Source organism: Perna viridis, chromosome 10 (genome assembly GCF_037379345.1).
Source record: "Perna viridis isolate PV_CMFRI_1.1 ecotype Kerala chromosome 10, ASM3737934v1, whole genome shotgun sequence".
Classification (NCBI taxonomy): Eukaryota; Metazoa; Mollusca; class Bivalvia; order Mytilida; family Mytilidae; genus Perna; species Perna viridis.
This window is the reverse complement of record NC_142454.1, coordinates 7235003-7257147: the sequence shown is the minus strand read 5'-3', so window position 1 is coordinate 7257147 and position 22145 is coordinate 7235003. Positions and strand designations below refer to the sequence as shown.

The 22145-nt window shown below is 33.0% G+C and overlaps 1 protein-coding gene across 1 annotated transcript; it reads left to right on the top strand.

The window, feature by feature from the left end:
- The first annotated feature begins 44 nt into the window (after positions 1-44).
- LOC148604331 (protein SDA1 homolog) lies at positions 45-20173 on the top strand. Its single transcript, XM_088548553.1, has 20 exons — positions 45-238; positions 1039-1143; positions 1757-1855; positions 3597-3779; positions 5077-5142; positions 5535-5627; positions 7358-7441; positions 8010-8111; positions 9713-9785; positions 10524-10685; positions 11628-11686; positions 12239-12315; positions 12957-13054; positions 13629-13705; positions 14792-14906; positions 15589-15683; positions 17440-17627; positions 18120-18204; positions 19055-19213; positions 20088-20173. The coding sequence occupies exons 1-20, from the start codon at positions 149-151 to the stop codon at positions 20133-20135; spliced, it is 2058 nt and encodes a 685-aa protein (XP_088404679.1). The 5' UTR covers positions 45-148; the 3' UTR covers positions 20136-20173.
- Positions 20174-22145: the final 1972 nt, after the last annotated feature.

Here is a 22145-nt window from a genome sequence, read left to right as displayed (position 1 = left end):
ATCCAAAAATCCAAAGACCAAAAAATTATTTTGGGTTTTAAGATAGATCTTAGAAAAGTTTGATGTTTCCGGTTTTCTCAAAACACAAAACACGTGCCACATGTAAACAAATTTTGTTATTAAGGAGAGATAGAGAGCACCTCTGACGATGGCTGATAGAAATCACAATAAACTACCCAACAACCTTCCACAGTTACAAAATCTTATCAAGAGGGACCCAAATTCATATCGAGATGAGGTAAAATAACGTGTTTTATCTTTCTAGATACATTGTAGATTGATGTGTTGCATGCATATTGAATTAGTTACATCAATGCTCAATATTTTATATGTTTTGATTTTTAATGTAAAAAATCATGTCCTTACTTATTGTTGACTATTCTTCGTACCACCCTCCATCTGATGGAGGGAGGTACGAAGTGTAGTCAACCCCAGGGCTACATGTAGGTTTCCAATGAGAGATGATGGAGGTACGAAGTTTAGTCAACCCTAGGTTTCCAACGACAGATAGAAGAAGTACAAAGCATAGTCAACTGTGGTTTTCCAATGTTGGTTCTTACTTTGTTTTTTTTTTGTCTTTTTAAGATGAGGATTTTATGTACAAATAAAATTGTTCATGCACACTATACACCTACATGTAAATGTATATGTGTAGCATGTTAGTTAATAGTTAATAGTCTTAATGTGATGTGTTACATACTACGGTCTGTAACCATTGACCTTGCTCTTTGAAGAAGGGGGCAAATGTTCACCAGAGCTTATGTTTCTTATATATTATATTCCAATTCTAAATAAAACTTGTTTGTTTATTTATTAATAATGAATTTTATGATTTGTTTACTAGATATGTCTATATGTAACACTTTAACCTGATGCCTACTGAGGTAAAGGAGCACTCCATTAGTTAAGGTAGAGCATGGCATTTCAATTTTCTACTTGCGAGACAACTTTATGATTTTATGTACCTTTTCCACATTATTCATATTACAGAGATATGACCAAGATATATGATTTGTAGTTATTTTTTGTATGTTACAGTTTTTACAACAGTATAGACATTTCCAGTCCAATATGCAGATATTTCAGTTAAAACCATCAGAATATTCTAAGACATTAGAAGAACTTGTTCTGTTTCTGTCTCAGGTGAGAGCTGATATGAAATGGTAGCGTCTTAACATTTCATCAAAGATTTCATTCTTTTAGTTATAAATAGTGGTCATGATATTAAAATTTAGATTTTCATATGAATTAAGCAAATGTAATTTTTAAAGCAGATATATGTTAGAAGAAAATAGGACTGCTGTGACTATAGATGTTTTTTATTTTCTTCTGAGGGGCCAGTGAGGTGAGGTTGGCTATGCCTGCACTTTCCAATATCTGACTTGCTTTCAGCCATACCAGACCACATTTTATGTGCTTTAGAAGGCAGACCTGATTTTTTTTCCACTTTTTTTAAATCCGGATTTTGATGTTATGATTATACTTATTGTACTGTATATTTACTTCAGATTTTGCCAATTTCTGCTTTGTTTGTTGACCTAGTAAAATCAGGTCTGAGAAAGAAAGAATGTGTCTCACTCAATTAAGTACTGTCATAAACTGGACAAGTTGCTATTAAGCATTTCAGTATTTGTATTCATACAGTTAAAACATTAAATAAAATATATTCTAAAATGTTGTAATACAGGAAGTCCACTGTCTGTCCTCTTGTAGAAGAAAGAGTACTTGATACACTTTACAATGTATTTAATTTTAGGTGGTTAGTTGTTTCCCAGATGAAGCAGCTGATTTTCCACAACAGCTGTGGGATATTTTAAAGACGCATTCAACTGTTCTGGACAGAAACATGAGAATGGTATGATATTGGTACAGAGATACCCAGTAAAGTCATGGGTTGGCGTCAGGCAATATTATCAATGTTTTAGATTCGTGTTGATGTCCTCTAAACTTGAATATTATCATTGCATGGTAACATACTGTCAAAGGAACTATAGTTTCCATGTTAAGCACTGAGTTTCCTGCTTTTCCTGGTTCAGACAAACTGATGGTTATAGGATTCTTGAAGGTTATGGGTTGCCACAGGAAAACTTAAAATAAAATAAAAAAATAGCAACATTTAAAGGATAAAAAGGAACTAAATACAAATAAAACATGATAAATGAAGAAAGGAAGATTTTTGGTCTTATGTCCTCAGTCAGGGGTGAATAGCACTGGCTTAGAGGAAAAGACATTTACATTTACTGCCAACCCAGACTAAAGGAAATCAAATAACCTGCAAAATAGAGATCATGAGCTTTATAGGGAAGAAGCACCAATTTCCAGATTGAATATTTGAAAGTTACATAAGTGCTACATGTATAATAATTATATGTATTCTGTGTTAACCATCATACCAAATGGGCTGTAGTACTAAGATAACTGATTATCAGTTATCCAAGGAACTGCTGCTTTTTTTTTTACCTGAGCAAGTTTCTAGAGGGACGGTCACTTGCATGTAATGGGCACTGCGATTGGCTTTCTGAAAACTTAAGTCAGGTTACATCTTATAGTATTATTTTCAAGTAATATTACTTTCCTACAACTGATATCTGATTTCATTATAGAACAAATCCTTTCAGACATTTTAAATTTGTTATTGCCATAGGGAAAGTGGTACAGGATAATTTTCCCTCAACTTGTTTCAGATGATGGGAAATGGGAATCCTTGAATACTGCAAACCAAAGATTAAAATCCTCATAAAAACAGTTTGTTTGTTTGTTTGTTTGTTGGGGTTTAACGTCCGAGCAGCAATATTTCAGCTATATTCAGACGATGAACATGAAATTGATGATAAAATGAACATGAAATAATGATGAAATGAAAAAGGGATGGGACACAAGGACAATGGGGTCGAAAAATTTTGATTGCCACTGGAAATAGGGAGAGATGGGTAGGGTTGGGCAATTTAGCCTCCTGTGGCGGAGCCCTATGGTTCCTACTCCGGGAGAATACCACAATAGGGTTCTTTAACGTGCGAGGAACATGGCATCTTTCCTAACACGGTGCACCACTATGGTTTGCGGTCAGGTTTTCCGTGTTATAGCCTGACAACCGCAGCATGTAACACACCAGGGGTACCCCATTCCACCACCTGGGGCACACATCCCAGTTGCTTTTTGGGCAGAGCGCCCTAGCCCCCGGCTAGGGTTCTGAGCACTATTTAGTCGCCTTTTACGACAAGCTTAGCGCTGCTGCAGGCCTATTCTTTTAACATCCGGACTTGCACGGGGCCATAAAAACAGAGCCATTTTAAGCTGTATACCTATTATATCTCATTATTTTATAAAGTGTCATTATGTCAGTTTTATTCTTTGGAAATCTGAAAAAAAAGAAAAAAAAAACACCTTAATAAATGGAACAGAAACTTTAGTTCCTTTGAAAGTTGTTGCAGACTTTTTAATGGTTTTAAATACTGGTGGTGGAATAAAAAATCTAAAAAAGGGAGTGATTTTCCATTTTTTCAATTATTAACCTGACTTGCTGAACACCTGGGTGGACCCTTTGGATCTGCCTATGAATACATTATCTTTGTTATTTTTTTATTTTTATCTTGTAGTGTTTCTGCAAAGCTTTAATATTACTAAGAAACAAAGGGTTGATACCAGCAACCAAACTACTAGAACTTTTCTTTGGATTATTCCGTTGTCAGGACAAGGTCCTTAGGAAGACGCTGTATACCTATGTTGTCAGTGATATCAAAAATGTCAATGCCAAGCATAAAAACATGAAACTTAACACTGTAAGTATGTATCAATAATGTCAATGCCAAGCATAAAAACATGCAACTTAACACAGTAAGTATGTATCAAAAATGACAATGCCAAGCATAAAAATATGAAACTTAACACTGTAAGTATGTATCAAAAATGTCAATGCCAAGCATGAAAATATGAAACTTAACACAGTGAGTATGTATCAAAAATGTCATTGCCATGTATAATAACATGAAACTTAACAGTATGTATCAAAAATGTCATTGCCATGTATAATAATATGAAACTTAAGACAATAAGTATGTAGTATGAAAAAATCAGCCAATCCCTGCACCACATAAGCATCACATGAAGACCGTGTATTTCTTATACTTGATCAACGTTCTTATACCCGGTGCCTAATATAGTGATACCCGGTCAATGCTGGAGTTATTGTTCTTACCTTTTCTAGTCAAAACAATATGGCAACCAAACTTGGAATGTGTCAAGGAATGATTTATTTCAAGTACTTATATGTAGGTCATCATTGTGGTAAATTCATTACATAGTCAATTATTGACTGGGTATGGAATTTACTATGATCCGTAGATCTTATACATGATGAGGCATATCCGTCACTAAATGACTATGTAACTAATATTGTGAATAGCATATTAAAGTGTATGGGTAAATACAATGTATTCAAACTTTGAATTAGTGTGAAAATATTGTATACATATATAGCTTCAAATGCATTGTGCTAAAGGAAATAAAAAACATGTTAAACTAAATCTATGAATTGCCATACAATAAAATAATTATTGCATGAACATCAAGATATTTGATTTCTCACAGTATACGTTTTCTCCCGACAAGCTTCTGATGTATTAATAGTGCCTGATACTGTATTCGTTTTTATTCATGTGAAATCCCTAGAATTAAGGACTTTGGCCATCTTCCAGTAAATAATAGTTTGGCTGTCAGGTTTTCCTTTGTATCTTGTAACCCTTGGTATTATTATTCGCAGTAAACAATGTGAAATGTGCTCTCTTCACTTGTTAGGAGCAATAAAAAGGGTAAAAAGAAATATAAATCCACCATGATGTTGGCATACAAAATGTCTTGAGAACCAAGATACACACTTAGAATGGTTTTATTGATAATTTCTGCTTAAAGACAAAATATTGTTATGACTTTTTATCAATTTGAATATAAAAGTGATTCATTGTACGAATTGTATTTAAATTTCATACTATACAAGTTAAACAGAAATTACAAGGAAAATGTTTGTAATATCTTGAATGGAAATACCCTGTTGTAATAATTTCTTTCTCAATTTTCCAGACTCTTCAAAATTTCATGTATACCATGTTAAAGGATAATAACCCCATTGCTGCTAAAATGTCTCTGGTAAGTACATATATTGATATGTCTCAATTCTGAAGCTGTCTTCAGTAAATACCATGTTTATTGATATGACAAAATGTTTTTAATTGTATCTTACTGGAAACTATTGAAATGTCTCAATTCTAAAAACAAACAAGGAGAAGTTTTTGCTCATTTCTCCCTCTATATTAGGCCCGGATCAATACTAAAATATCTCAATTAAGTATGGATATGTCTCAGTTCTAAAAATGTATCATTGCCAACTTATTGGATAAATGTCTTTAATCTGAAGGAAATAGTATATATATTCTTGACTTTGCAAATATAGTTTATTTCATATTAAATAAGCCACAGAACTATTTCTTACTCTGTAATCTGTCTTAGTTGATTGAATGTACATTGATCATTGTATATAGGATGTAATGATAGAATTATACAGAAGAAATATTTGGAGAGATGCTAAAACAGTGAATGTCATTACAACAGCTTGTTTCTCTAAAGTCACAAAGGTATGTACATGTATCTAAGGAACGTTATACATGTAAAGGAATGGGGAGAGGGGTTGATTTATAGGTTTTATAATGAGTGAAAGTTGAATGTAGCAAATATCAACTAAGTAATTAGACATCAAAATCATAACAAATGAACGTCAGTGGGTTTATGGTGAAGTTGAGATGAAATAATGTGAATTGATATTTTTGATGTGTTATTAACCAACTACCCAAAATATATTAAAATATTCAAAAATTGACCAGGGCCAATACGGCATCATAACTTCTGGTCGTTTGACACCACTATTTTTAGTTAGAATTGTTGAACTTTGATCACCAGGACTAAAAGCTGCAGTAACACAAAAAAATCTGCCATTTTATACAAAAAGGATATTTACGACTGATTAATGCAAACAAACCTACATGTTCTTGGTAAAACACGAAAACAATTGTTCTACAAATCATCTAGTTGAGTTGGTTAATAAAATTGTCAATAAATATGTAATTTCATATTGGTCCTGTTATATTGGCCTCGACAGCCATATTGGCCCTCGGCAATGCCTCGGACCATTACGACTTCCTCGACCAATATGACAGACCTCAAACCTATAACAGGGCCAATATGAAATTACATATTTGTTAACATATATTATAAATCCTTCTTTCTTCTATGATTCCTTTGGAATATTTGGCCCTTGATATTTGACATCTATCACAACAGCTATCATCCATCTATGATGTCACCAGGTGTTATAGGAGAACAACATAAGAAATGTCATGATGTCGCTTAACACTACCGTAATCCCATTTTATAGAAAATGTGACAGAATAATACAATAACTAATCTTAACAGCCATTTTTTTATATTACTTGTTTATATCACATTATCCTTGGTGTGATATAGTAAAATATCTAATGATCTAAGAAGTGGATGAAACAACCAAATCATACAGATTTTTTTTTATTCACTTAATTGTCTGAACTTCTACCAAAAAAAAACTTTATATTTGATGTTTGATACATAGCTTTCACATGATGAGTATACTCAGTTCTGATGGACCTGTCAATAACATTTGATGAACTTAATAGGACTTAAGATATGTAAGAATAATCAAGGGAACCAAGGTTATAGCAGTAATCAAAAGAATGTAATCCAGGAACAAAGACCAGACATGGAAAACATACACACATAACAAAAAATATGAAGTAACTAAAATCATACATACAAAATAACAAAATCAAATTAGCAACTTGGACTCCACTAAAAACTGGGAACATGGACCAGGTGCACCAGTAGGGTAAGCATCCTCTGCTTTTCTAGAAACACCAGTCAAGTTACTCAGAAAAAATTGGGTTAAGTCCAGGGTAGACAAACAAGGAAAGGAAAACTATGACACATTGAATAAATCAGTTTTCATGGCGCAGATGGATACACCATAATGATCCACGAGTTCGTGATGACGACCATAAAACTTGTGTAGTGTTGTAAATCATTTCATAACAGATTTTTTTTCAGCAAATTCTGGTGTGTCTGTTATTCATATATCATGGATTCCCTTGAGAGGGACATTGTCCATTTTGTGTTTTATTGAAGGAGTTCCCTGTAGTTTTCAGAATATTTCAATGTTTTTCAGGAGTGATGGTACTTACTTTTTAAGCATTTAGGGAATAAAATAAAAGTAATGCTGTAGCTGATGCTTGCTTGATAAATGTATAAACAGTTTAAACTTTTTTGTTTAACATTTTAGATTTTAGTAGCTGCTCTCAAGTTTTTCTTGGGTCATGACGGTGCTGGTAATGAACATGGAGATGAAAGTGACAGTGAGGATGAGGTAAGTGTAAGGATCATATTTGAGACGGGTATTATATGGCTATTTGGCTGCATATCATATGATGTCCAGAAATAATATTTTGAAGGATTTTAATTTTATTTTGGTAGAATGATATCTTGATTGAAAGATAGTCCACTTTGTTACTGGATTTCAAAAGTCCTAATAAGGAACAGGCCAACTGTGTTTCAGTACAGCTGTTATGTTAACCCTTTGTTTTTCTAATTTAAGATTGTGTGCTTCATTTTTGATATCCTGTTTGCCGTATTCCTGGGTACAAATGTTAGTTTTGGGCTTGACTATGAAATGATCATTCCATAATATTGATTTCATAAACATTTATTAAAGATATTACAGGATTGTGAAGTAATTCATTTTCTGTGCAAAACTTGAGAATTTATTATTAAAGAATTCTTTAAGCATTTATAGAAGATTTTGTACTGTGCTGATTGTGTATTCTTACTACTGCTAACTTTTACTTTGAAAAAGTACTGTTCTTCAAAATTTTGTGCAAACATTTTTTTTGAATTTCCTTGTTTGTTTCAAGATAGAGATATGATTTATATTGTAGAAAGATCCCAAGAAAAGAGAGCATGTATTACTTGGACATAGAGTTGGAAAAAAGACGAAGAAAAGACAGAAGAAACTTGATAGAGCTTTAGGGGTTTTAAAGGTAAGTTAGAGCTTTAGGGGTTTTAAAGGTAAGTTAGAGCTTTAGGGGTTTTAAAGGTAAGTTAGAGCTTTAGGGGTTTTAAAGGTAAGATAGAGCTTTAGGGGTTTTAAAGGTGTTAGAGCTTTAGGGGTTTTAAAGGTAAGTTAGAGCTTTAGGGGTTTTCAAGGTGTTAGAGCTTTAGGGGTTTTAAAGGTAAGTTAGAGCTTTAGGGGTTTTAAAGGTAAGATAGAGCTTTAGGGGTTTTAAAGGTAAGTTAGAGCTTTAGGGGTTTTAAAGGTAAGTTAGAGCTTTAGGGGTTTTAAAGGTAAGATAGAGCTTTAGGGGTTTTAAAGGTGTTAGAGCTTTAGGGGTTTTAAAGGTAAGTTAGAGCTTTAGGGGTTTTAAAGGTAAGTTAGAGCTTTAGGGGTTTTCAAGGTGTTAGAGCTTTAGGGGTTTTAAAGGTAAGATAGAGCTTTAGGGGTTTTAAAGGTAAGATAGAGCTTTAGGGGTTTTAAAGGTAAGTTAGAGCTTTAGGGGTTTTAAAGGTGTTAGAGCTTTAGGGGTTTTAAAGGTAAGTTAGAGCTTTAGGGGTTTTAAAGGTAAGATAGAGCTTTAGGGGTTTTAAAGGTAAGTTAGAGCTTTAGGGGTTTTCAAGGTGTTAGAGCTTTAGGGGTTTTAAAGGTAAGTTAGAGCTTTAGGGGTTTTAAAGGTAAGATAGAGCTTTAGGGGTTTTAAAGGTAAGTTAGAGCTTTAGGGGTTTTAAAGGTAAGTTAGAGCTTTAGGGGTTTTAAAGGTAAGATAGAGCTTTAGGGGTTTTAAAGGTGTTAGAGCTTTAGGGGTTTTAAAGGTAAGTTAGAGCTTTAGGGGTTTTAAAGGTAAGTTAGAGCTTTAGGGGTTTTAAAGGTAAGTTAGAGCTTTAGGGGTTTTCAAGGTGTTAGAGCTTTAGGGGTTTTAAAGGTAAGATAGAGCTTTAGGGGTTTTAAAGGTAAGATAGAGCTTTAGGGGTTTTAAAGGTAAGTTAGAGCTTTAGGGGTTTTAAAGGTGTTAGAGCTTTAGGGGTTTTAAAGGTAAGTTAGAGCTTTAGGGGTTTTAAAGGTAAGTTAGAGCTTTAGGGGTTTTAAAGGTAAGATAGAGCTTTAGGGGTTTTAAAGGTAAGTTAGAGCTTTAGGGGTTTTAAAGGTGTTAGAGCTTTAGGGGTTTTAAAGGTAAGTTAGAGCTTTAGGGGTTTTAAAGGTGTTAGAGCTTTAGGGGTTTTAAAGGTGTTAGAGCTTTAGAGGTTTTAAAGGTAAGATAGAGCTTTAGGGGTTTTAAATGTAAGTTGTCAAGATTGACAAAAGAAACCAGGCATAGTGTTAGGCATATAGACAAATTGTAAAATAAAGATAGAGCATTTAGGATCAAGTAAGCTCATTTTCACATTTTCAATGCATAGTGTATGATGAGCTTATAAAAATAAAATTAGTTTCAATGATATTGGACATGTTTTCTGTTGGATCAGGTGTTTACCTGTCTTATTGGTTACTTGCTTCAAGAAAATTTTACAATTAGAACCTTCTACTGAATTTTTATACTCATCACACACCTTTTTCTATCTAGACAGTCATATCTGATTTATCTTGTAGAAACATAAGAAGAAAAAGAAGAGTGCAGAAGCATTTAATTTCTCAGCTTTGCACCTTATACATGATCCTCAAGGTATGTTGATTTGCTGTTATTTAAATACATTGTAAATGAATTGCCAGCTTTGAATGTATAAGTTCCAACCCATATAAATTCAGACACTACGTATGGAGCAGGCGATTCATGTTGTAAAAAAACAAATGATGCTTTTTCGGTCTACATAAGCTGTAAAAACATACTTTCATCTTCCACTAAAATCAAACTAATTAAACCAAATCATAACTCTGGTAAAGTACCAATTTCAAATATATGATTTTTGTCACAATAATTTAGCAACCAAATGACAAACTAAGACTGGTCATGTGATCTGTAACTATTTCTGAATTAGAACTAAAAATAAATTTGGAGGACTTTTAACATGCCAGAATCACCTCGTGTCAGATTTTTGTAAAAAAATGATAATTAATTTCAGTGAAAGGGTTTTACATAAATGCAACAGGATTCTAAACTTTAAGTTTGTCTTCAGGGAGATATTGGTAGTTTAATACCTTAGTTTCTGCTTCAGGGATATATGGGAGCTTTTGGTCTTATATTTTGACTTCAGGAAGATACAAGAGACTTTAGACCTAAGGTTTCACTTCAGAAAACTACAGTATGGGGAGTTTTAGACATAAGGTTTTGGCTTCAGCCAGATATATATAAGAGTTGTTTTTTTTCACTGAGAATGGATGATGGAAGTGAGGAGCACCTATCTGATAAATGAAGCACCAAAGCTGTTGATACCTACTTAACAGCTTTTTGATTCTGTTTTAGATTTTGCAGAGAAGCTATTTAGACAGTTAGAGGCAACAACAGAGAGATTTGAAGTAAAGTTAATGTTAATGGATCTTATTTCCAGACTAATTGGAGTACATCAGTTGTTTCTGTTAAACTTTTACCCATATATACAGAGATTTCTACAACCACATCAGAGAGGTAATATTAAATCAATGACCATAAAACTTTTACTCATATATGTAGAGATTTCTACAACGACATCAGAGAGGTAATATTAAATTAATGACCGTAAAACTTTCACCCATATATACAGAGATTTCTACAACCACATCAGAGAGTTAATATTAAATTAATGACCGTAAAACTTTCACCCATATATGCAGAGATTTCTACAACCACATCAGAGAGGTAATACTAAATGACTGACCATAAAACTTTTACCCAGATATACAGAGATTTCTACAACCACATCAGAGAGGTAATACTAAATGAATGACTGTTTATCAGACTCATCATTTATGGAACCATACTGAGGATGAAGATATTTAATATAATCAGATGAAAACCTATAATTATACCCAGATCAACCTAGTGGGTGGTATAATGGAATCATCTTGTCCATCTGTTTTTGTCCACTTGTCCAGATTCCCTCACAATTATCTTGAGTCCCAATTGATGGCTTAATTTCAGATTAAGTTAGTGGCTTTATTAAAATGGTCTTTATTGTCAGCATTTTTGGACACCGTTGGATATCAGCTTCCTGTGGGATTGCATTACCAGTGGGGGTTTACCTAATATTAAATTTTTATTTATGAAAACTATTGCTACTTCTCTTGCACTGAGCATCTCCAACTGATGGCAAAACTTTCAAGAAGGGTTCTATTAGAATGTCTAGCTCCAGTTTTAGTATATATCTATATTATATATTTGGGTAATATTTTTTAATTTTTTAAACGTGTGTATCAGTGATAAAGATAATTTTTATGATTTTCTGACACCGTTTTGATTATCTTTCCTCTTGGTCCATTAGGATGACTCATATAGTGTAAGCTGAAGCTTATTGATCATTATTTGGCAGTTTTTATAGACTTTTTGTGCATATTAAAATCTGACCAAAAAATTTTAAAATTCATTTTCCAGAGGTGACGAAGTTATTGTTGTATGCAGCACAGTCTAGTCATGAGTTAATTCCCCCTGATGTAAGTATTATGACTTCATTAATGCCCCACCATGAAAAGTGGCGGATGCCCTATTATAGTCATTCAGTCCATCTGTGCATCTGTCTATAATAAATCATGTCTGGCAGTAACTGTTTGGTTGATAGGTGTAGGATTTTGATTTTTGACATGAGGTAGAACAGCTGAAGACAATGTGTTGTGTGTCATGAATGTGAACCTTTGGCCTTGAACAAAGGTTCACATTTTTTGGGTTTTATACAACCCCAAAAAATTATTCCATACACAGAGGATGTAAAGGTATAGCATTGTTTCCACAGCAGACCAACATAGATAATTTTTTTTTTAATTTTCTGTGTTTCCTGTGCAATTAGGAATTAAAAGATATGAATATTTGGTAATTTTGTGCTTATTATGTGTAAAAGCTAGAATTTAGTATAAGATCTGATATTTTTTGTTCAACTTCTTGATTTCAATGTTAAAATGTAACTTGAATATTTTACAGGAAGTTTTTGACCCTTATTTTTAGTTTTGTAAAATGTTTGTTGAAAGTTAACATGATGTATCTATTTTAAGGTATTAGAAAGTGTGCTGCTGACTATTGCTAATAATTTCATCTCAGACAGAAACTCTGGTGATGTAATGGGTGTTGGGTAAGTACTATATTTAGATTTTTTGTTGATGTTTGTAAATTGTCTTTTTTCACAAGGTATTGAACCTTAAGCTTTCAATATCAAAGGAAATTTTTTGGAAGAAGACTGATACACATTAATTTTATACAACCCCCAAAAAATTGGCAATGGTGTTAATACAAAGTTGTTGTCATCATCATCCTCGTTGTTCATAGAAAATTGTTTGCAGATCATAGATTGAGTGCATATAAGTAAACGGATCTGTATAAAAATGTATTACAAGGTGCCACACCAGAAATGGAAGTTATGTATAATTATTGGGGTGATGATCCAAACAGACAATGCGTAAGCAGCAAAAAGGGGATTTTAAAATTTTCATATAAATTGCTAATATCTTGACCAGATTCAATGGGGATAAATTTAAAGTCTTGACTTCACATAGTTCTTTGACATACTGCATCTAACATTTATGCCATATATATCAGTTTTGGATTTGGGTTCTACGTCAATTTATTAATCAATCAAAACATCTTGGATATAAACCTTACTTAGGCATCTCAGTATTCTAAAGTTTAGCTTAAGTTGATGCCAGAGTGTGTCAATATAATTGGACAGAAATTCACAATAAGAATGAAATAGTTGTTTTATACTGTTATTTGCAGATTGAATGCAGTAAGAGAAATTTGTAACAGGTGCCCCTTAGCTTTGTCTGAGACATTGCTTAAAGATTTAACAGAATACAAAAATCATAAGAATAAAAGTAAGTGCTTTGTAACAATGTACTAGTATTTTTTTCTTTATTTTAATGAAAGAATTGAATGAAACTTGTACTTGTGCTGAAGAACCATCTTAACCATCTTCATAATAAGATGACGATGACCTCATTTTTCATAACAAAAATCTAAATATATTTAAGTAGTAATCCATATAAAATTAAGACACTGCCTGTTGTTGAGGTAATTTCATGATGTAGAAAAACCCACTGAAATAAAAGTGAATTTGGTAGGTTTTTGACATGCATGAGTCACCATCTTCTCCTGCCTGAATTTTATAAATACTTTACTTAATCTTAAAAAAAGAGCATTATAGTTATTTTTCAATGTTTAGATGTACTGCATAATTCATGCATGAGATAAAATTAGGGGATAATATGTTAAAAATTAGGTCAGTGTTACCAAAGAAATACATTCTTATATGTATTGAACCTGTCATGTTTTGTTTGGTGGCAGACCCTTAGCACTGCTTGTGATGTAAGAATAATAAATCCTGAAAATTTATGATGATATTAATGTTTATAGATAGAATGTGACATTAGGCCTATTTTCTATTAATAGCTGTGATGGTAGCAGCACGGTCTCTGATACAGCTGTACAGAAAAGTTAATCCAGAAATTTTACACAAAAAGGACAAGGTAATTAATGCTAATTACATATGTTATATCATACTTTAAAATATTTTCTTCAGTTGTCGAGCTTCAGCATTTGGCAGAAAATAATATGACTAAGTAAAGCTATGCACATGTATTCAACTTATTTTTAAAAAAAATGACTGTATTTTGTACTACGATCAAATTCTTCGAACTTTATGTACTATGGTTTACCCCTGTCTGTGTGTCTGTCTGTCCACATCATTTACAATTTTTTTTGGTACAATTTTGGTCATTTTTAAAAGTAATCAAGGGAACCAAGATTCTAATGGGAATCAAAAGAATGTAATTCAGGGACAAAGACCAGACATGGAACAGACACACACAACAAAGAACATAAAATAACCAAAACAATACATACAAAGTAACAAAAGTAAATGAGCAACTCAGACTCCACTAAAAACTGGTAGCATGGACCAGGTGCAATGGTAGGGTAGGCATCCTCTGCTTTTCTATAAACACCCACCAAGTGAGAAAGGAGCTTCATTTTATTATTTATTGTTTTCCATTTTTATGGGTATGGAATTTTGAACACTGAAAAAGGGGGGCATATCATGTGCTTTAGCTCTGCTATTTCATAGACAGTGCTTTAAGAAGCTAATTGCCCATTTACTGCAATAGTTGTTTGTTACAAGTTGTTATTGCAAAAGCTTTTTTATTAATGAAGTGGATTTTTTGTCACAAAAAATAAAGCACACTTTGGTCTTAAATGACAGTTTTGGGAAATTAATAATATGCATTAATTTCTGGAAAAAAAAGCAGTTTTGACTTAATCATAAGATAGAGAAGAATTCTTTGTTCGTTAGTTATTTTATAAGTTTGATGTATGTGCCATGAGCATCTGTGAAAGTGGAAAAATCATATCCTTAGTCAAGAAGTGGGAAGTACATGTGTATATTGTAATCACCTAATTAATCATCCATCCCTCCAAATTTCAACAGTTATTTCGACTCCCAATAGATAAATCATGGCTTTATTTAGATGGGGAATACACTGTAAGCAATTGTGGTTGCTGTCCAATATCAACTTCCATTTTTGTGAGACTTATAGCACAACTTAATATTTTGATAGGGAAGACCTACAGAGGCTATGAAGGAACGTGAACTGTTAAAGTATGGTGAGCTGGGAACGAAGGACTACATCCCAGGGGCTGAGATACTGGAAGCAGAGGAAAAACAGAAAGGAGGTAGAACTATTTACAAGCTGAGAGTAATGCACTAGAATCTAATTAGACATTTGAGTGTTCTAGGATTCCCATTCCCCATCATTGGGGAAAGTGATATTTTGGTCAAGGAAATACAATATTGAATGATAAATTATGGCTTTATAAAATAATTATGGGCACTGCGTTATACTATAGGCAAAAATGTACATGTACAAATATATAGTACAGCTGTATTAAACACCTTGTTTGTTTATGAAGGTGGTGATTGCAGGATTAAATTATTTATTCCATCCCACTTCCCTGTAGTAAATCTGAACTTCTGAAAGGATGCTAAGTATTGGAAGCAGGTATTGTTTGGAGCAAAGTGGAACTTTCCTGTGGAAAACTAAAATCATCATTAATCCTAGAACACTTGGCATCTTGTGATAGGAAAGTTATATTGAGAAAGACTGGTTAAACAATAGTCATCTTTGGTATTTTAAATGAGTATCTCATTCTCTCAGATGATTAAAAAAACCATCAGCCATGTTGGATAATGTTTTTTACAATAGGAAAATATTGTTACATTTTTGCAGAACAAAGTTAATAGAAAAAAAGATAATTTTTCAAATAAAATATTGAATTTTATTACATTGGAAGAATTCAGAAAATAGTAGCAATATTGAATTAGAAAATGCAAATGTTTTCTTTCGTCATTGAACAGATGAAGATTGGGAGTCGGCGAGTGAGGAGGAAGATGATGATGATGAAGATGGGGAGTGGATTGATATTCACCATTCTTCTGATGATGAGGATCAGGTATGTTATGAGGTGGGATCTCTGTATTTGAGAGGGGGATAGGAGGATAGAAATTTAATTCCTCTTCTGATGAGGACGATCAGGTATGTTATGAGGGGGATCTCTGTATTTCAAAGGGGGATACGAGGATAGAAATTCATTCCTCCTCTGATGAGGAGGATCAGGTATGTTATCAGGGGGATCTCTGTATTTAGGAGGCGATAGAATAATTGACAGCCTCAGCAAGGTCCATTATAAGTAAGGGGTCTGAGACACAAATGGCTCAAAATAGTTCTGTTGGACATGACGTAAGAAATTTGACACAAGGCATGGAACATGTGTTGTTGGAAGTTTTGCATATTAGTTTTTGGTAGTCAAAACATTACCCATAACAGTATGGTGGTACATCAACATCTTAGTTGTTACTTGTGTTCTAATAGCTTTGTCTATACTAGGTAAAGCCTATAATCATACGAGATAAACACCTTTCTACTGAAAAAGAGGAGAAGGTAATATTAGGGGGGTTCTGTGCAAGGGTCCTGAAATTTTGACAGCCCATGAAGGACATTTTATCAAACTTCAGCTGACGTTTTTGTCAGTCTATTACATGCTCAGATGGATAATGAACTTTAAAAAAACGTTTGTATGTAGTTATTTTAAGATAAATATTGGAAATTGTGTTATTTCATCACTTACTCTGTCTTTTACAAAATATCAGAGCGAGTGAACAAGTTCAGTTTTGACCTCACTTGGACGTCCTAAAATGTAAACAAAACATTGTATCTCTCAGACTTTTTCATCACATAGGCAAACACCCGAAAACTTCCGAGTGATGAAAAAAAATGTTGAATATTTATAGAAGAAATTCACGAACACATTTTGTATGTTGATTTATATGGTCTGATGACTTCTGTGTTAAAACCATTCAGTTAACAAATTAATAATTACAAACTACATGTATGACTGATTCGTAGTTTCAGTTCCATGTGCTTTTGTTACCTCTGAAAGATCGGCAGGAAAATGGTGAATTTGTCAATCTTTTTCTTGGTTTATTAATGTATGAAGATTTTCCGAGTTACTTCAATTAATTCGTATAGGCAATGGGGCTGCACATGTACCATTTATTCAATTATGCAATCAACTAATCAGTTACAGGTAAATCATGGTCACAGGTGGCTGCACATCGGCTAAAATTGACACACACCTGTCAATTAATTTCCAATAAACAATTAGGAGACTGGTAGACAGGATGTTTATACACTAATATACCATGCAGACTGTAATTTATAAGGGTTGACAATTTTTTATGTCTGATATTGGAAAATTGTTGTCGGTCATTTGCAAAATTTGTTAGTCAATGACCGGCATTTTTTACAATTTCTGGATCCATGGTTCTGTGTGATTAGGAGGGGGAGTAGAACAGATAGATATTCATAACTTCAGTTTCAAGAAGGATCAGGTATGAATGATGGGTGATCCAAATTGTGAAAAGAGAGGAGGCATCATAATGCTAAAAAATGAATAAACAGTTCACATGTTTTAGAAATATTTATCCAAAGTAGCTTTTACTGAAATGGCGTGTTTCAGTCCAAGTGCTGACATTACTTCTATTTTGTAATGCAGTGAACTCATACTTTGTTCAATTCTTATAAACCATATATTCTCTAATAAAACATCCTAATAATGAAAATTCAGACTGCTGGATTCCACTATGTAACAAATTCTGTTCACTGTTGTAAAGACTTTTCAATCGTGAAGTATGACCTTTGATCTCCAGGATGCCTCTAGAGTTGACCTTGACCCAGAAGAGGAGAAAAAGAAAGCCCAGACAGTATCTTCAAGTCGTATCCTGACACAGGAAGAGTTCCAACAGATACAGCGTAGACAGGCCGCTAAGGAAGTAGAGGGAGCCACTAAAGGCAAGAAGCGTAAACATGTCCAGATAGACGAGGATGAACAACAGAGGTAAGTACATTTGATTTAGTCTCTTATAGCAACAAACACTGTCTTTAAATGGAGATTATTTGGTCAGGTGAGTAAATGAGGGTTTTAGTCCAGTGCTTCTGTTTGTCCGTGCAGCCATTAATCCCTCACATCTTGGGTCTTCCTTGTGAAATGTGAAACATGTATATCGTTACATGGATTAATCGAGTATTGCATGCATGTGCCATTGTATAGTTCCGAGTATTAAGTGCAGTCCAGCTTGAAATGTGGAATTGAGGCTTAATAGAGGACAGTTGTAATATTTAAATGCAAGAAATACCAGTTTTCAAAAACTATTTGGTGCTTGAAGTTTATTTTGACTTCAACAAACTGTGGTAATGTCTAAATATAAAATTGTAAAAAAAGATAATAGTCATTTGTTCAGAGGAAGCTAGTATAAAAACCCATCCCCAAAGTAAGGATAATTTTACGTACATGGATTTTTTTGGATAATCCTATCATTATTATTGTTAGTGGAGAGCTAGTGAACCTGTCAGCCATAGAAATGGTCCATAAGAAGAGAGCCCATGATAAACAGTCCAGACTTGAAACTGTTATGGTAAGGTTAACTTCTGTTAGGACTCCCTCAGTACTGGAGACACTGTAGTGTTTATAGAGAGAATTATTTGTAGATCAACTCTAAAACATAATACATTGTAACACATCTCAACCTTACTAACTTAAAAAAGAAACAGATGCTGAAAAAAACCAAGGAACTACCAAAAATAGTATGTGTATAACACTGTGAGAGCAGTGTAATCTGCTTCATACCACTAACATACTACCCATATAATAGTTTGTGAGGAGAACTTCATTCATAGTGGCTAAAGAAAGATACTGTAGGAAAATATTTTGGGTATCTTCATTGCTTCAGTCTAGAATTAATTCTTTTTTTTTTTATTTATTTTTTTATTTTTTCTGTTTGATATGCTTCCTATTATAATAAGTAGTTGTATTTAATGACCTTCTATGGTCAGGCTTCAGGTGGTTACATCTAGCTTCAGGTGGCACATATAGCTTCAGTTGGTTACATCTAGCTTCAGGTGGTCACATCTAGGTTCAGGTGGTCACATCAGCTTCAGGTGGTTACATCAGCTTCAGGTGGTCACATCTAGCTTCAGGTGGTTACATCAGCTTCAGGTGGTGACATCTAGCTTCAGGTGGTTACATCAGCTTCAGGTGGTCACATCAGCTTTAGGTGGTTACATCAGCTTCAGGTGGTCACATCTACAGTCAGTGGGGACTTCAAATAAGAGACAGCAGATAGATTAGTTTATATTTTAGAATAAAATTTTAGTTGATTTGAAGATGATTTTTTTAAATTGTATTGAACAGAAGAAAATCATTGTTCTTCTAAGACAATCACTTGAATTTTTTATATGATTTGAATATTTGTGCTATCATTTTAGGAAGGACGTAAAGATAGAGGAAAGTTTACTGGTGGTCCTCAGAAAATGAATCCAAATGCCAGCACGTCTAATAAACAGAAGAAGAAAAACAAGGCCTTTATGATGGTAAAACACAAGGTACAGAGAAGAAAAGATAAAAGATCATTTAAAGATAAACAGGTTTGTGTGGTACATAGTGATTTGTAATTTGGCATAGGTCAACTACTGAATGAAATTAGACGAAACTTTCACTAATTCTTTATCACAAGATGCCATTGTGCACTTTCTACATTATATTTTGTTTTTCCATCTTAATGGCTTCTTAGGGGTATCTGATGCAAAACATGGACTTTGTATTTCATATTTTACACGTCTTTTCACATGGTTCTAATGTGCACCTCCTACTTTGACCTTCCATCTGATTTCTGATAGGGGAGGGGGTATCACCAAGTGAATTTTGCTCACAATTTTTCTTTCTATTAACTAATATCTTGTAACCATATTATATCTTAATTATGAACTATAAAATTCAGCAACCCTTTTTATGTGCCATTTTTATGATAGTAAAATTTTTTGACTGTAAAAATGCACTTATTGTGTTTCCGTGCAATGTGATGATGTGAATATGTACAAGTAATGCTCTTCTGAATAGGATATGGATGTATAGTTTTCATTTATTGTACATTTGTTTGTTTTTACATTATATGTTTCAATATGATAAAAAAAAAAAAAAAACACTTAAGTTATGAATATTGTTGCAATCTTAAAACAATTGGTGCCTTCAGATGTCATTTTATGGTGTAAACACACCTTAAAGCAAGCTCTGCAAGGCACTGACATTAATAGTAAATTATTAATGGTAACAGAACTAAGACAGTTCCTCATAATCAAACTTAAAAGTAATACTTGAACATTATGACAATCTCCTGAATAACCCAACTGCATGAAATTTGTGGTGGGGTTAAACTAGATCTAAACCATTATCCTTTGATGTAAAATCAAAAATGAACTATAAATTTCAATATTGTTTTGACAATTTTTATTTCTATTTTAGATTGCATTAAGGAACTCTTTGCTTAAGAGACAGAAAGCAAGGCGGTGAAACTGGAATGTTTATTTAATAATAAAAAGTATATTTACCTTGTTTTTTTTTGTAAAAGTAAGAAATGTGGATGGAAATCATCTTCAACAAGACATTTCATTCCATATTATTGAAAAGTTTTGTTCTTGCACCACACATTATTTTACTTTTGTTAAGGTTTTTTGGTGATTTTTTTACAACTATGAAACTCTTTCATTACCAATCTGCTGAACAATACAAGGGATTGACACAGCTATTGGGACATTTAAAATGACCAGTTGCTATTGTAAGAGTTGATGAATAGGTAGCCATTAACTTGTGAAAATTTACCTGGACAGGTGTAAAGCAGCCAATAGCCTTTTTCTCTCATTATAAAGTTTATATTGACACTTATGGGAAAGCATTTTTTTACTTTAATAGTGTTTAACTGTAAGAAATAATACAAATGTAGTTTAGTGGCATTTTATGAAAAATACCATAATAGATGTGCTAGGATAGATAAAAAAAAATAGGGTCGGTAATGTAACCTTTAACAGACATATCTTTTTTGGCTGGACATAAGATGCCATTAAAGTAAATGAAAGTTTTCAATATATAATGTAAGTCAGTAATTTCAAATCTTTTAGTATATTTTGTAACATTCATTCTGAAACTATAACATAGTATGAACCAATATATTTGTGGCAAGTAAATTTACCACATGAGTCTGTTGAATCACAAAAAAAAAACATCTACCACTTCATATTCTCATCATTTGTGCCTATTTTCTTATCATAATTGTTTTTCATTTCTCTTAAATGATCATATTCATAACAGTTCAGATCTCAAGTAAAATTATATTATGAAATCAGAAATTGTATGGCACACATACACTCCTTGTCATATGCAAGTCAACAATATTACCTACCACATGTGGCAGCCAAGCATGTACATTATCACGATGTTTCTGCATTACTTAACACAGAGGTATTTCGGTGTTCGGCTGTTACATTTAGAATTTTTGGTCCAGGGAAATATAAAAGAGGTCTTCAAAGATGGATCACCGAATCCATTAATTCAACGTGCCTAATATATAAGGTGTCATTTTTCAGAATTTATTAAGTTTATCAATTTTAACATTATTCAGTGAAATCCTTTGCATTTCAAAGCTCATCATTATGGTAAAGACGAAATATTTTTGTTTCTCATGTTATGGACATAAGCGCTTAACCACAGTGTACATATATGCTCGGAATGGAAATTGTAACATTGTCGCTATCGATGGGTTGCAAAATTTGGTTGCTTTTTGCAACCAATTGTTGACTGCTTTCGTTGATGAACTATAAAAACTTGGTTTTTTTATACAACTAGGTCATTGCGTTTACAGGGTTCGGATGTGTTTTCGTCTGGTTCAGTTGCCTGAAACGCTGCATGACAAGCAGTACACTCATGTTGTAATCCATCGCTTCCATTGGTTTTGGAATAGCATCGACCTCCTTAGGTGTTAAATCAGGATTTTTTTTTTCGTTCTTTGTTTAAGTGGGCTGCAAATCTTGCTTGTTATGCAAATCTGCAGATTCTGAATTTCATTTGAAATAGGAGTTATCAAAGCAACTCATCAGCTAAAATGTTTAAAATCGTGAATGACAAGGATTATTTATTTGTACATGTGATCTACATGTATTTACTTTAAATTTGAAAACAACTCTTCAGTTAAACTGCTTAGAAGACTTCAATATTCAATTTTTAACGATATCAAAATTTTATTTATGCTTTGTAAATAAGCTTAAAAATATGAAATATTTTTTTGTAATTATCCCTTATAATTAAACAAAACCAGGAAATACGTGTATTTACCAAACCACTTAGGAATTACTCGTCATAACTCAGTTTTAGTCCTAATTACACTTACTTACTGTAACATACACAATGTATAACAAATGTCTTGCATTAACAAATCAATCTGCATCATTTAAAGAATAATTTACCACAGTTCCACTCAAGATTCACACACTTGAAGAAATCATTTGTTGTCTTTAACATTAAAAGGAA

Excerpts from the sequence above, each read along its gene's own strand:
- LOC148604331 (XM_088548553.1), top strand. The coding sequence starts at position 149 with ATGGCTGATAGAAATCACAATAAACTACCCAACAACCTTCCACAGTTA. Across the intron at positions 18,205-19,054 it reads CCAGACTTGAAACTGTTATG|GAAGGACGTAAAGATAGAGG; the intron begins GTAAGGTTAACT and ends CTATCATTTTAG. Across the intron at positions 19,214-20,087 it reads GATCATTTAAAGATAAACAG|ATTGCATTAAGGAACTCTTT; the intron begins GTTTGTGTGGTA and ends TTTCTATTTTAG.